Source organism: Ostrinia nubilalis, chromosome 25 (assembly GCF_963855985.1).
Source record: "Ostrinia nubilalis chromosome 25, ilOstNubi1.1, whole genome shotgun sequence".
Taxonomy (NCBI): Eukaryota; Metazoa; Arthropoda; class Insecta; order Lepidoptera; family Crambidae; genus Ostrinia; species Ostrinia nubilalis.
Window position 1 is genome coordinate 1,731,236 of NC_087112.1, and position 17,445 is coordinate 1,748,680.

General features: G+C 35.4%; 1 protein-coding gene across 1 annotated transcript in view; it reads left to right on the top strand.

The window, feature by feature from the left end:
- LOC135084056 (paired box protein Pax-2a) overlaps positions 1 to 17,445 on the top strand; it is a 121,435-nt gene that overhangs the window by 84,371 nt on the left and 19,619 nt on the right. The window contains exon 5 of the mRNA XM_063978798.1: positions 10,694 to 10,891. Within this exon, the coding sequence (XP_063834868.1) occupies positions 10,694 to 10,891 (198 nt within the window). The remainder of the gene's footprint in view (positions 1 to 10,693; positions 10,892 to 17,445) is intronic.

Genomic DNA, 17,445 nt, shown 5'->3' on the forward strand with positions numbered 1-17,445 from the left:
TAAACGAAATTTCTGGTCCTAGCTAACTAGTACCAAAACTTAACTGTTCTAAATATACATATTTATAGATTGTTTTTTGGCTCTTGGTCAAATCTCACTCGATGGGCGCAGCAGATGCCATGTATGATGGCGCAAGTTTACCCAGAATATGTCTGTTTAGAGTCTTAAAGGCCTAAGGGTGATGAAAGAAGTGATAGGGAACACAGGCAGGGATTTCACTCCTTGTACTTTACAAAAGACGTAGTGTATGTTAGTGTGAAAACGACACATGTTATTCATACTCTTTTGGTGCGAAAAAAAATAAAATCTTCACCGGATGAATAAAATTTTATTTTAAATAAGTATGCCACGGTTGCCGACCCCTGCCTAGACAAACACTTATGTCATTTTCTTTTGTTCGCAGCGCGTGCGGCTCTTTTTATTCTAATAATTGAGATCGTTGGGTTTACTGTATTATGTATTTAGAGTGATGAGGCTGGGTATTGTGCTGTTTTTGATGATGATTACAAATAAAGTGACTTTTGGCTTTGTTTTAGTGCTTTACCGGTGGTGTATTGTTTTTGTAAATGACCTAGAATGATTTGTACATCCTTTAAGATAGAACGAGCTTTTAATGCGCCTAAAAGGATGAAATGCTAAAAGAATGGTGCTTTTTGACCTTACTATTTATAGTTTTTGTTGCAAAGTTTGAATAACCAAGAGTTTAGCTATTACAATGGTAACAGAAACCAACACAACTGAGTTAAAAAATGGGTTATTCATCAACTAGACACACGAGACTAGTACAGGCACGTCCAGTTGGTGAAACTCAAAATTAGTAGCACTTATTATTTCGTCTTCTGGACACACTTAAGCTTTTTACAGGAGTTAAATTGCTTTTATATTTTAACCAAATCGTATCCAAAAAAATTTTACTCTTTACCAAAGCTGTATTAGATTTGAAAAACTGCGGTAATTACTCGTAAACTACAATAATGCTTTCTGAAATAGATTTCGAGATGTGGAAATGTCAACCAACTTAATACACTATCATGTAGTGGAAATTCAATTAGGTATAACTATGCTTCGACAAAAACAGCGAATTGTCAAAAACAGAGTCTTTCAGGCAAAAGATTTTAGTTCAATCAATCCTATGATTTAACTAATGGTCTGTTATTCAATAACCTTATAAATTAAACCTCTACATTGTAAACAGATCCCCGGTTAAACATCTTAACCACTCATTAAGTAAGCTAGCAAGTTAAGAGGCTCTCGTTTGCGGTTAACCAACGGTTAACTAAAGCTACTAACTTAGCCTGGTAACTTAGGTTAAAACGGAATTAACTGGAATTGGGGCAAATAATTATTTAGGAATTTGGGGAAATTAGGTAAAATATAAAGACTTTAATTACTTAATTTTCTTGAAGATCTTTATTATTTACTTTTGTATAACTAACTTCTGCTTACAGCTTTCATCATCATCATCATCATCATTTCAGCCACAGGACGTCCACTGCTGAACATAGGCTTTCCCCCCAATGATTCCACATCGCCCGGAGGTACGCCCGGTTGGTAGCGACCTGTATCCAGCGCTTTCCTGCTACCTTATGAGGTCGTCGGTCCACCTCTGCCCGCTTGTACAGCTTTTCCCGCTTGGATTTTAATAAATAAGCTATCCCCCGGTTCCTGAATTGATATTTTTTAGCTTGAGCATGCTCATATGCCAAACTCAAGTCCCCAAAAGACAGGACTACCTAGTTTGGGGACTACTAGTAAGTCACCTGAAATCCTATTAGTATTCCTAACTAAAGTGAACTTATCTGGAAATAAATTTTTTCTTAGACATCACTTACATCAGGCGTGATTGCAGTCAAATACCTGCTTTTCGCTGCAAACTCAATACACGTCTATTTCTGACCAACTAAAAAGCACTGCTAACCCAAGCAAAACCTAATTTTCGGACTCCCAAACCTTGTTCCCTCAAGGGTTTTCTTCATAAAGCATCAAAAGTATGACAACTCTGATAAACTCGTGTTAATTATTCCAAAAACATATTATCAGGCTGATATAATACGAACACAGTTGCAATCATATGAATAGAGAGCTGGCGGCCGCCATTGTCTACTTTAAATTGAAAATTGACCTCTCTAGGGATGGGCAGTGGTCATCAACTCCGGGATAAGATTTACGCCCGTATTCACAAAACGATGATTGTTTAAGTGAAGCAGCAAATCGAACGCACAACGTTGAATAAAGCTCTGTGATTGGTTCGTGTGGCAACGCGCACTGTGACCTAATAGTAATGTTTATTGTGTGTTAAAACATTCCCGCACTCAACGACGAACGCTATCTTTGGTCAACGAAGACTCCACGAACGTCATTCATCATTACAAATAAATATTGGTTGATATTTAAAAAAATTAACCATTATAACCATCCGACATGTTATTAGCATGTTATGACATATTGATTCCGAATGAAAAACTAATATTATGTGAGAACATATTATTCTAATTAATTTATAATTACTGGTAAAGTTATAACACTTGTTTTTCTTACCAATTATTACTACCTATTATTTTAATAGTGTCACTATTACCTACGACGTGATTCTACTAAATAATCATTATTTTTATTCATCAATCACACATCACTGACGTTGATAGTTAAATTAGCATTGTTACCCTAAAATCCAGTGTTCAATCCCGCGATCCCGGGATAGCTTGTCCCGTCCCTATTCCCTCGGGACTGTCCGCCATACTGAATGAGGCCAGTCGTTTTTGCTTTTCAATTTATTTGCCGGCCATCCTCGCGTTTTGTTTTGACTTTTGTGCGGACGGTACTGAATGTTTTGTAGGTTTCGAATTTGTAGGGCTTTGAGTATTGCTCTGGGGCATGTTTTAATCAATATCTTATTTTGGAATTATTATGGGCGTTTGTTATCAATTGGTTTGGGACTAATTTACCTATCTTTGAATTTTCCAAGTAATATCTAAACATTTTGGCTGATGTAGCTGAAACCTGATGATGGATGGTTCTACATAGAAGTAGGGATGTTTTGTATTTGCTAATGTAGAGTTTTTCAGTTATAGCGCTGTGCACAAGTAGAGTCCAGCTAATTACAAGCTTTTTGGAATTTATTTAACAAGGGAAATTAGTAATTATGTGCAGCCAAATCTATATTTTTCCATAGTCAAATAGCTAACTGCGAAAATGAGATTCAACACAGAATGATTATTTTTTCACAAATATGTCTTCTTTACTCATCTTTGTACAATTACATATATATCTATACAGATTTAGATTCTAGATAATCTAGGGTAATAAGGATCCCTGGTATTTGACCTAAGCAAGAGCGAATATAACGTAAGTCACCTTCATTCTTAAGGGTTCTTTCAAAAGACAAAACTGCAAACGCACAACCGACGCCTGAAAACATTTAACTTGAAAGAAAGCCCTACTACTTATAAATAATTGCTTTATTTAATTCCTAAACAGACTGGTCATAATAATATTAAAACAATTGAGGTCACAATTTTCCTCAGAATCTCAATTTTATAACATGACCACCACATAACGAGGCGTGGGGGGGACGGAAGCGCCGACACGCTTTCTGCGCCCGCGCATGGGTCGTGATTGTGTACGGACAGGACTGGGGCACTTTCCTTTTGGGTTTTGATTGCTAATTACGTTAATTTATAGCAGCTAATATACACCTTAAACCAATAATGATAAATCATTATTAAATATTAGGTTTTTGTATAAAAGAAAATAGCCGAACGGAAAAAATGGTTTTTGTAGCGCTCTATGAAACCACTACAGCTAAGTCTAGCAGTGGACTAAATCAGCTAAAATGATTGATGATGATGAATGACGATTGCAGCTGTATTTTCCTACGAATAATTGTTATTCTTGTACTGTAACTGTACCTAGTAATAAATTAATAAATAAAAATGGCTGTATAATAGCGACTAGAAAGATAGCTATAAATACATTAATATGATTAATCTCATCTGACCAGCACGGCGTGGGGAGTGTAGATCAAGGCCTTATACTCCCTTTTGCATCTAGTAAATGAGTCTTTCTCCTGCAGTGGAGACTCAATGACGTGTGGGACACAAGCGGCACTTCTTGATCGAATCGAAAATCGAATCCGTTGTAACTCCTACAAAAAAGGCTTTTCGACCATCTTTCGACATAAAAACTGTCACATTTTGCAACTTATTTATAGGGGTTTATGATGAACTAATATAATTTTTATTTGTTGCTGACTTTTCTCTGCTCTTCAAACTCTAATTTGTCACTTCTGAAGGTTAAACCTCTTGCTGATTAGAATAAGCGAATCATTAGAATCATTAGGCCAGCCAGTCGTCATTACTTTTAACAGCGAAACTATATCATTATTATAAATGGTAAAAATTAAATACTATTTCCGAAATAATAGCAACAATAATAACCAGGAAGGCTCGGGTGATGATTGGAGTTTAATTATTATTAATCAATTACACATAAACTAAAGAGTATTGCATTTAATATTACTTCTTTATCATTCCTTTCAATTCCAATCAAGAAACACGAATTGGAATTGGATGTTATTTAGATGTTTATGAAATTCGATTTATTGTGCAGGAAGTTTATAAGTAATTTAATTAATAAATTTTAAATCTTTTAACACGTGTATTCAGTACATGAATTCAGTACACTTTTGTGGATTCATTCAGATTCAAATTCTTTATTAATATGTATAGGAACCTTTTCAAAGCACATCATCATCATCTCAGCCATAGGACGTCCACTGCTGAACATAGGCCTCCCCCAATGATTTCCACATCGCCCGGTTAGTAGCGGCCTGCATCCAGCGCCTTCCTGCCACCTTTATGAGGTCATTGGTTACCTTGTGGGTGGACATCCCAGGCTGCGTTTTCCTCAACTCCAGAACCTTGCTGCCCTTATGGGCCACTTATACACGTCCCAAATCCCAATTTAGTATTGTTCTATCACCACTTCAGGACAACAATCGTCTGTTGCTGAGAAGTAGTATCGGAAAGATCCAATTTTGGTGTACAAATTCAAATTCTTTATTAGTTAGTATGAAGTCCCTTTACAAAGCATTATAAAAGTCCCAATAACTTGCTCTACCACTACTTCAGAACAACGATATTTGGTGTTGAGAAGAGGATAGTGTAGTGCGTTCTTTATTAGTATGAATGCCTTTTCAGAGCATTACAATACGTCCCAATATAGCTTTTTACCACCACTTCGGGACAACATAATTCGGCTGTTGCTGATAAGATCCAATTTTTATTTTAATGTGAATTTTTAATTAATTTGAATTTATTTTATTATATTTTTTTTGCCCCTGCGTACAAGGCACCCACTGAAAACCAGTGTCTTGGCACTTGGCAGTAAAATGTCAACTGTCAAGATAATACTGAGTGGGTGACCTCTTTGGCAACATTTTTTTTTCTCCGCCTCGTTGTTTTTGTGCTTTTTAGTAGTCAAATAAATAATTTTTCTTTCTTTCTTTCTTTCTTTCTTTAATGTTCACACTCAAATTCTTTAATGGTTAGTAGGCCAGAGCATTATAATACCTGCCGTACCACCACTTCGAGACAAAATATTGGCAGGTGCTGAGAAGTAAGTAGTTTCGGAATGAATTTCCGCGTTCATATTAATTTTCTTTATTAGTATGAAGGTTCTTTTACATGTCTTAATATAGCTTACCCTACAACCACTTCGGGGCAACATATAGGCTGGATCTGAGAAGTGGCGGAAGAAACTTCACCCTTGTCAGTCTTTTGTTTATTACAGGAAACACAATTCACAAGATTTGTGGGTGTGTGTGGCCCGATGTAGTTGTGTCCAATGATGTAAAAGACGGTTCGATTCCTGGTTGGGTCAATTTAGGGAATCTTTTCTGAATGAACTTATACCTACTAGGAGGGTAACCCAGTAACTCAATGTACAGGGTGGAAACGATGTAATCTCACATGATTATCTCTAAATTATACAATATATCGAAAAACTGGTTACTGATCCTAAAAGTACTTCATGAGCTCTATCAAATTGTATCAATAATATAGGTTACTGGATCTATCCGAGAATTCAATGTTTCCAGCTTTAAAACCAATATTTTGATTGGTTTTGAATGATTCCAAAGACCGGAGAGGCGAGTTTATTCTGAAAAATTTGTTTGTTTCAAATTTTCCGAACAAAACAGTACTATTTTGTTGTTAGTTACATTTATTTTCAACTACATTGGTTTCTTCTATAAGCCATCGTGTAGATACATGTAAAATCAAACAATAAACCCCACCATACCGATAATCTACATCAGATATGTAGCTATAAAACAATTTGTCCGTGTCGAGTGTCAGACATATTGGCGATCGCGATAAGGGCCGTAACCGGCTTGTCGCGGCTTACTGCGGTTTGAACCGGCTCCAGCCGGATTATAGCGGTTACGCCTAATAAGGGACGCTTGCTGTTTATTGCTTGTGAAGTGAATTATTTTAGATCTATAGGTATTTGGTTGGTTTTAAAGTTTAGAAACTAAATAATAAGGTCAATCACACACTTTGAAAACTAACTTGTAAATATTCAATTTAGACACATTAATATATCCCTTTTCTCTCTAAATGATAAAGAAATAAACAATAATCTTTTCTTCTATAAGTATAAGTTTGTATTAATAACTGAGGATACCTCCCTGGTATCAGACAGACTTTTATAAGGCGTCAGAACGACAGTCTTAGACTACCTAAGTAGGAAACTTATTTTACTTACTATCATCTTAGGGTAATTCCAGGATACATGCCCCAGTGGGATAGGTGCCGCGATTTTAAGTACACTATGTTACAAGCAACTTAGCATAAAGTTATAGTATGTATAATAGAAAGGGACCTCCCCGTACCACTTTTCGCCTTGCAAACCATCAAAGAGTGCGTTCGTTTAACCAGTGAGAGCAAAAATCTTTCGCGGCCAAACCTTAGCGAGCGTCGAAATAAAATTAGTAAGTATCTTTTAATGGATAATTTTATTGTCAGCTGTAAAATGAAGCAGATTTTTGTATAATTTGATAGACTATCTTATAAATTAGACGGGATAGCTATGTTTAATTCGATTTTTAGTGTTATTATATTTTTTATTAAAAAAGGCACCTATCCTATGCTAAAAGGATAGTTGCCCAATTTTTTTTGGGTATAGATGCACTTAGGGCCATGTCCCATGCTCCTAGGGGCATCTATCCTAACCTGCTCTTTTTGTCACAAGTAGCAAGTAAGAAGAAAAAAAGAATGTAGTACGGTTAACCTTAGGAAAGTAATAAATAGGGTGCCCTTCTGATCGAATTACCTCTTTTCCCGACTTCGGGTGGATGTACTATGTACTATTTTTAATAAAAAATATTAAATTTCATATTTAATTCATTTAATAACAAACAATCTTAAATAATAATACTTGGCTTGTTTGATTTCAAAAAGCATTTGATCCTTAGAATTCAAAAATTGTATTAACGAGTCATCTATCCCTGCATCAGGCATCTATCCTTTGAAGCAATCATACAGTGAGTCTTCTATCCCCCACACTAGGCATCTATCCCACTTTTTAGAGGTCAATTAAAATGCTATTTACTTAGAATCGGTATAACTTAAACTAAAATAATTATAGTAATATCATAGACGAAAGACCAAAGTTTACAGATACTAAGATCAAATTGTTGATAAAAACTTACTGACTGAGTTACAGAGCTGTTTCAAAAAGTGGGGCATCTATCCTGGACTTACCCTATCTACTTTAATAATATTAAATTAAGCAGAGTAGGCATAGCTAATAACTTACGTCAATAATATTTACCTATTACCTATCTAGCTTATTGATATTCCTTACAAATTTTAGAAGAACTTTTACTTCTAAAGATCATAGCTCAAAGAGCACCAAAACACTTTTTTCAAAGATAAAAACTAGCTTCTATTCCTATATATTTAGAAGCCATTTTAAAACGACTAAAATTCGACTAGTCTTTTTGCGCTGTAATAATGCCAATATATTTTTACCAGAATGATTTTTTCAAACCACACTCAATAATGAGTTCTATTATTAAGATGTTACGGTATGTTTTGAGGTGACATTGTGTACGGAACCCTCGGCATTTCGATAATGGCTACCGATACTCCAGGAACCCTCTCTAGCGCCCTTGTTTAATGCACCCGGAGTACAGTTGTGTTCGTATTCCTCTAACACGAAAAAAAAATCTTGAGTTTTTTTAATATGAAGAATAAATTAAAGTTTTAAATTAAGATTTATCAAATAATAACGGCAGTTTTGTTTCAAAAACAAAGATAGTTGATTTAAGAAATGTAAAGATACATTAATGTTCTGTTAAATCATTTTATTATGATGAAAAGAGACTAAACAGTAATAAAAGAACGAAAATGTAACTACACTGTTTTAATAAAGTAGTTTGAACATGGCTTGACTATACATACAGGGTGTTTGGCGGAAGCTAAGCTAAGTAATCAAATAAATCTTGCCACAAATCTCTACTAAAATTTTTGAAAAGTGTCTCTAGGAGTGATCTCGGCAAATAAATATAAATAATCATTAGACATCGTAAAAAGAGTCTATAATACTTTTTTTTGTACGCCACTGTACCTCAAGCACTCTCGTAGGGTGTGATCACACTTGTAATTGACTTATCCCGAGTGCGTTTGTGAATAATTCGTGAGTGTGCGCCCGCCCTAACACTAACCGACTGAATGCGGTTCAAACCGGTTGTAATGATGTAACCGGATTAATCCGGATTTATTAACGTTGAGTTGTTTTTTGGGCGCAATTTCAATGTAATTTTTGAATTATATTTGAATTAAGGATGATTTTTAAATGACTCAACAAATAAGGAGGTTCGCAATTCGGTTTGTATTTGGTAAAAGATGAGAAAATTCTGTCTCTGATTTATTTTCGTTCAAGGGTTTACTCGAATTCTAATTTTAATGAGGAGTCGGGCAATACCAAATAAGTGTAATGTGGGTACTTTCACACTAATTGTTCATACTGATTATCACCCCCGTTAAACTATTGGCCGATAAAAAGTCTGTTCGTTTTGAAAGTGAACGTCTTTCGGCTGAAACGAACGAACGAACGAACGAAAAAGTCTGTTGGACTCTAAAATGTCTCAATTTTTTTTTCTTTGATTGATACCAAACGAGCAGACTATTATAATTAGGAAAAACATATCCAACTAACACTGTTACCAATTTACTTTAGTTAATTAGAGTACTTAACATTTCCCATGATAATAATCAATAAACAATAATGCAAAACAATCAGCCATCTCAAAAACAAATTAAACAATCCCTTACCTTACAGCTCCTTAGGGTGTCATCCCCTGGGATACAATGTTCGACAAAATGAATAGCTTCATAAGGGGAGAACGGGGACATTTGCAAATGGGATGTGTGATGTGACCTTTTTGGGCTATGGGATGCGAAAAATGGTATTAAAGAACGTGTTATGGGTAAGAGAGTCGTTAGTTTATGTCTTGATGTTGAAATCATCGGTTTTAAGATTAATTTTTGGATCTTTTTGAGTTATACCACCCTAAACTGCATCTCACTTAAAAGCTTGTGTAAATGTGGTCAAATATCTGCCTTTAGCTTTGTAAAAAATGATGCAATATGCAAAAAAAAAATTTTTTCTTCTCACAAGATGTTCTGATGATAATAACATTCTATAAAAACAGAGACTATTTCTCATCACTATTAATTAGTAATATTGACAAGTTATAATAGTTTCCAAGATTGGCAAAAAATAAAAAATCTAAGATAGCAACTCAATCTTGGCAGTTTCTAATACGGATTAAACTCAGTCCAATGTCGTACAAATGTCCAAAAACTAGATTAAGTATAGAATAAAGCAATAATGTTTCATCTAAAAACGTAAAAAAAAACCGATTATTACAATCATCATTGATAAGCAATAAAACCTAACTTCCCTTGACCAAGTACAAGTGTCACATAACTCTGCTCCTAAAAAAACAATTATTTCAAATCGCAAATGCATCCCCACGAAAGGGTAGATCGGGCTAACTAATCAAATTGTCATAATACCGTCCATTATTTTATTGGGGGAAATTTAATTTTCGTCAGTTCTAATGCCATGCCCCAGGGGAGGGGCGGGACAAGTTTATGGATGATTTGGGAATAGGACCCAATATGGTGCGATTTTTTAGACACCATTGATGTGATTTCGGATTTTTAACAGTTGGTAGCGAATTGGTTGAGAGTTATTTTGTCAGCGTTTATTTTGGTATGAAAAAAATTAACATAGGGCTTTCTTTGACATTTTTATTGCACTACTAGCTGACGGGGATGTTATAGTTTTATTCCAACACGATCTTCGTCGTCGTCGTTCGTCGTTCGTTCATTCATTCATTTTTAATCAGTGCTCTTGCATTAGGTACAAGTTGACACTTCTTCCAGTCCCATAATAATTTGAGGTAGTTTTCAGCATTATGAATAAATCTAAAAAAAAATTCGGTATCTTCTAGCAAGGATTTTATTATGTATATTGACTGGGATATTTTTTTAACACCTTTCTTAAATACCATCAATAAAAAACCATATAAAAATAGCTCACGTGATAGGTCCCCATCTTAGCTGCTTACTATCCATGCTGTATAATTTGTATTACCTCATTAACCCATTCTACCTTTCAGGTACTACGAGACCGGCAGCTTCAAGGCCGGCGTGATCGGCGGCTCTAAGCCGAAAGTGGCGACGCCGCCGGTGGTCGACGCCATTGCGGCGTACAAGCGAGAGAACCCGACGATGTTCGCCTGGGAGATCCGGGACCGGCTGCTGAGTGAAGGGATATGCAGCCAGGATAACGTGCCTTCTGTATCTAGCATTAACAGGTAAGATAAATATTTTTTGTTTATAAATAACTCACTTTCCCCCGGGACAAACTTGACCTTCACTGGTTGGGTTTTATTGGCGGTCAAGCTGTAGATCACAGGAATTGCAGCGGTGGGAACGAGAGGTGGGAATAGTCCGGCTGCTAGTAAAGAACTAGCAGCCGCCCGCGACTTCGTACGCGTGGATCCCGTTTTACTAATTAGGGGTTGAATTTTGCAAAATCCCGTCTTAGTGAGCACCTACGTTCTAAAAGGAACCCCCATGCATTCGAGACTCCTAGCACTTGTAGTTATCGACCATAATTATTAGAAAAATATCTTGACTCAAATTATAATAATGATGAGTAGATACCTACTTACCTAATTTCAATTAAAAAGGGTATATAAGTAGACATATTCGATACGAAAATTCTCCCTCAAAAGTATTATACATCTTTTATATTAATTGTAATCGTAAGTACCATTCGTAAATAATTATTACAGCTCTATAAAATTTTGTTATCGCACTCGTAATTTTATTCTATTTCAATTATAACTTTATAAGAATTTGATTATTTTTTTTACTTATAACAACGATTTATTGTGATCAGGAAGTTTCATAATTTAAAGATAGGCAATTTTATCACACATAACAAAATATAATAAAACTAGCTGTGCCCGCTACTTCGTACGCGTAATAATAGTTTGAATAATATTTCCCGTCTTTGCAACATTTTTCTTTACTGCTCCGCCCCTATTAGCTGTATGGTGATATTAAATTAATCCTAAAGCATTCCTCGATAAATGTGCTATCCAACACAAAAATATGTTTTCGAATCGTACCAGTAGCTTCCAAGATTAGCGCGTTCACTAGTCTCCTGTCCCATAAAATAAATTAAACAAACAAACTCTTCAGCTTTGTAATATTATACCTAGTATAGAATAACGGCCGCCCGCGAATTCGTACGCGTGGACCCCGTTTTACTCCTTTAGAGGTGGAGTTTCAAAAAATCCGTTCTTAGTGAGCACACCTACCACGCTCTAAAAGGAACCCCCATGCAAAATTTGAGACTCCTAGCACTGTATCTTTTGAGATTTCGTGATAAGTGAGAGTCAGTCAATCAGTGACCCTTATTGATATAGATACATCATTAGCTAATCGAAAAACGCTGTATTTCCAATCCCAATCACACAACAGAAATATTCGAGAAAAACCAAGATACTTCCAGTTATTGTGCGTCCATAATTCAATGGATGCGAACAGGACTTCCGGTGCGCGCGGAGCACGTGTCTCTACATCCGGCGCCGCCATCTTTATTCTCCCCCCTCCGGCTTCCGGAAAACGCCGTTGGTCCCGTCACGCAACCCCTTGATGTGGCCACGAAGTTAGCGGAAGTGACGCAGCATCCCTGATACTCATTTTATAGATTTATCTTTAACTGGTTACTATTTTGTCAATTTATTAAAAACTGTTTTAGTACCAAACTATTTCATACATACATAGTTCATGGATGTCAACCAAAATTCATCCCTGATATTGTAAGTAAAACTTTATTAACTAATTACTTCGCCAGTCAATTAAGCCAATGTTTTTCTAAAAGTCTTCATAAAATATACAGATAAAAAAAATATTTTTTATTGTATGTAGGAGGTACTAAAATGCGTGCGTGTATGTACGAGTTTTGCAACAAAAATGCTGCGGATTGTCCATTTTCGAATAAAATTTAATAAACTAGAGATAATATAGTCAATTATGTAAAGTTATGTGTATTGTATTGTCAATGCGTTTTAGCTCTTACTTTGTTATGAAATTTTCGATTTTTCAGCGCTATTTATGTGTATAATGCGTCCCTATTTCTACAATAGCTCTCTCTAGGAAACATTAATAACTTTTAAAAACCATAACCTCAATAAAGCCTCCCATCTCATGGCCCTACAACTCTTTACCCCGCCACGTATTACCTTAAACAAAACTATACCTAAACAACAAACAAAAGAGCTCGAATTACAACGACGTGCTTTCTACCCTTCACGGGAACGCCTCGGTTTCGGTACGAACGTTTTGGATCTACTATATGACTATTATACGACTGTGTAACACTAAAAGTTTTATAGTAGCTATTTATGCGATATTGTGTAGTTGACAGACATACGGACCAAGGGCACAACGGCAGATGAGATAGAACAATAGCTATGTTTTGATGGGCTTTTCCTGTGGCTTCACTTGTCTTTGGAGGCACTTCAGTCCGTACTTCATAAAGTTAAAACAACAGATTCTCTGGCATGACAATAAATGTGGATTAATGCTAAGAAAAGAGATAAGTTATGCACTTACCAAAAGAAAAGCTCTATCAATAAGTGGTCACATTATGTTTACACAAATGTAAGATACCTACCTGATGTTTTCTTACAAAATCCTGGATAATATTGAAAGGGGTTATGCCTTTCCATTTTAAGTGTTGCCATGTTTATCACTCACTAGCTGTGCCCGCGACTTCGTCCGCGTGGAATAATGACTTTGGGTAGGCACTTTTAATAATTTAGTCTAATTATTTTACAAAGGCCTATGTTCAGCAGTGGACGTCCTATGGATGAAATGATGATGATGATGATGATGATTTTACAAATAGCTTTTGCCCGCGACTTCGTCCGTGTAGAAGTCGAAAAAGTTCTCATAGGATTTTTAAATGGTTTTTTTTAACGTTATTATCTAAATGTTTGAATACTATTTGATCGTTTAAACACAGTGAATGATTCAATTACATATTTTTTTTAATATTATAAACAGTTCTGTAAATGTAATTAAATATTACTAAATTATGACTAATGAAACGTTTCACGGCTTCGCTCTCATGAATGTTAACGACCGTCAAAAGCACGTCGATAGATGGCGGTCACTAATTTAGACTTTGATTTGCTCGTTTAAACACAGTGAATTATTCAATTACATAAAATATCTTTATTGATTAAATTTTAAATATTATGAACAGTTCTGTAAGTGTAATATTTAGTTCCTAATTAGGACTAATGATACGTTTCACGGCTTCGCTCTCATGAATGTTTACGACCGTCAAAAGCACGTCGATAGATGGCGTTTTTAAAGATATTTCTCACCTCTTAACTATTTATTGAAATTTAGTTTGTCACATATCGTCATAAATTGTAGCCTATATGTTAGCCTGGGTTATAAATAATAATACTGTAAAGTTTCAACAAAATCCGTTTATTAGTTTTTGCGTGAAAGAGGAACAAACATCCAGACATCCAGACAAAAAGGTCACAGTGAGCCAACCATAAAATGTAGACATATGCTGTTGCGGACTTTTTTGTAGAACTTTTAAAGGGGAAAATCCTATCATACATAATTTATGCGAAACTTTAACCGTTTACGCAGCGTCAGCTCTCAAAAGGAAAAAAAACACTGATTTGAAACATTCTTCATTGGTGCTCCGCTCCTAGTGGTCTTAGCGTGATGATATATAGCCTAAAGCCTTCAGGGATTAACGGACTATCCAACACAAAAAGAATTTTTCAAATTGGTCCAGTAGTTCCTGAGATTAGCGCGTTCAACCAAATAAACAAACTGTGATTAATAAATTGCGCCACTACAAACCGTACCAACAGATGGCGCTGTTACGGTCTTACTATGGCAAACTCCATCGCGCATACAATCCTGCATCGCGGTGACGAAGTTTTTTACCCTGCCCAGTATATATAGACAAACCAAGACTGGCAAATTAGATGCACCATAGCTCCTTATGGTGGTTGAGCGTCATATTCCATAACTTCAGCTTTATAATATTAGTATAGAGTATAGATAGCTAGACTAGATGCTAGTATGACCAGACTGACAGTGACAGACGGAAATGTAAATGCCACACTAATGCTAGCTCGTGAACGCATAAATTCTATTTTGCTTTGGAGCTATATTTGCTGAAGAGTTTGGCTGAACGCCCTTATCTCCGGAACTGCTGGTTCGATTTGAAAAAATCTTCTTGTGACAGTTAGTTCACTTATCGAGGAAAGCTATAGGCTATATACCATCACGCTACGACCAATAGGAGCAAAGCATCAATTAATAATGTTGCAGAAACGGGAAAAAATATTTAATATTTTCACGCATACGAAGTTGCGGGCACAGCTAGTGTGTCATATTAATTAATGTCCTACAAAACTTGTCAATTTATAATAGACGTTATCACCCATGTCGGTACAGAAAAAGCTTTCCACCGTAATTACATTCACAGCCACTCGATTTGAGTGTTGCCAACGTCAAACAAATCCCACCTGTATCGGTGTTGCCAGATAAGATAAAAATACGGATACGGGCAAATTGGTTGGTTTGAAACTTGTTATTTTATCGGTATGCTACCGTTTATTAATTTTCTTATCGATGTTTGCATCCGATTTGTTATCGGTTTTGATTTCGTGTTGTTGTCATGAAATTAATAATAGCCAAGTTTTTGTTTATGAAACTTTTTAATCATAACCCATAGGTATCATCAGGTCAAATAATTTCTAAATATTATAACTCAAAGGTGACTAACTCACTGACTGACTGACATAGTGATCTATCAACGCACAGCCCGAACCACTGGACGGATCGGGCTGAAAGGACATTGTCAGAAACCGCCTCAGATTCCTGGGCACAGCAGTAAAGTATCAAAATTAATCTCTTACTTTTTGAATACTTAAATATTAATTAGATTGTAACGGACACTTGAGGATTAGAAAATGAAATAATAAAAGTCTTTTATATGTATTCCATAATACTATGACGACATCCGGTCATTTTAGGGCGTGGCCTGCTCCATATCCTATGAAGTTCCATAATTTGTGTCGATAAAATCTATGTAAAATCGGCACAAGGCAATGCCGTACTTCATTGTTAGGAATCCATGTAATAGTGATGTTGACTGCGGTCATCATAGACAATAAGATACCGATCTTGTAAATAAAATAAATCGTCCATATTGCTACAGTATGACTAGATTTTAATTAAAAGTTAAAAAAATATATTGCACGATACTACAAGAAGCTATCTAATGTGTCCAACTGGTCGAAGGTTATGAATAAAATAAAAAGAATTGTGATCATAACACTGATATAGACAATGACAACAATATGGGATCATCTTTAATATATCTGTAACAGTTTCAAAATCCGATGAAAAATCCAATGCCGCTTAAAGTGAGAGAAATGTCTAAAGTTCTAATAGAATTGAAAGTTTTATTCGCTCAAAATGCTTATAACAATAATTGGTAATACATTTCAAATATTAAGTACCTTTATAATGTATCTGTTACGGCTAAAGATAGATGTGAACATAAACTTAAGATTAGCCGGCTAAACTTAAGTTTATCTTCGAGAAGCAGCTAAAGTTCGATAACATGTTAGTTTGCGTCGTGATATGCGTCTTTAGCCGGCTAATGTGCACATTAGCCAAAACGAAACGGCTAAAAATGTATTCGATGGGCGCGCCAGGCCGGCGGAGGGCTTGAGGGGACGGTGGGGAGACAACGCGTGCGCAGTTTTATTTTGTAATTTTAAATACCTACAGAAGACTCTGTAATGACCAAATGGTTTACCTTATTATTTTATTTTAATGATTAGGTAGATATTGTTCTAAGTAATTAATATTTTGTTATTGTAATAATTGTAATTTTGAATACCTACATAGGTACATAAAAGTATGTGTAATGAAAGTGATTATTTTTTAATAAAGTTTTCGTGAATTTCGTGTCAAAATAGTAAACATTATTACATTGTTTCCTTTTCCATTTCCTTTTACATTTTTAGCCAAGGGCCTGCGGTTACACTTAAGTTTAGCCGGCTAAAGATAGAAGAAACTAACATTAACACCTCTTCGAAGATAAACTTAAGTTTAGCCGGCTAATCTTAAGTTTATGTTCACACCTATCTTTAGCCGTAACATATCGATAGAACCAAAAAGATGTCCTCTCAGCTTGGAAAGGGAAAACCCAGGATTGGGGGAGCGCTCCAGGCAATGTTCAGAACGTTTCATAGGTAGTAGTAAATAATATTTATTTTATTATTAAAATTGAATATTTTGATATTGATAAAATGGAATATATCTTTCGATTCAAATACCGAATATTTTTCAATCGATAATAATTATCGAGAATTGTTAATAATATTCAATTAAAAGTTGTTCAATCCCTAGTCATGCATAGACTAAGACGGTAACCATGGAGATAGTTAGTTTGGTAAGTCACGTGTTAAATGTCAAGAGTGCAAAGTAAACATAGGATTCATGTTATTTATTTACGTGCAAAATGTAAGTAAGTAAATCATAAAAGTGGAACGCCGAGCTATTTCCAAAACCCGTCCAATATTATAATACAATTTGGCTGCGACAACTACAATACAGAACATCTCCCAAATCAATGTGCATAAAATAATATAATACAATACTAGTAAGTAAGAGGTTATGATAACAATATTGCTATCAATAAGTTTATAGAATTGGTCCGCCAGGAATAATTGTTCTTACATAAAGATTTGTGTCATTTAGAACCTAGAAAGTATTTTTTCGGCACTGTTGATCTAACGGC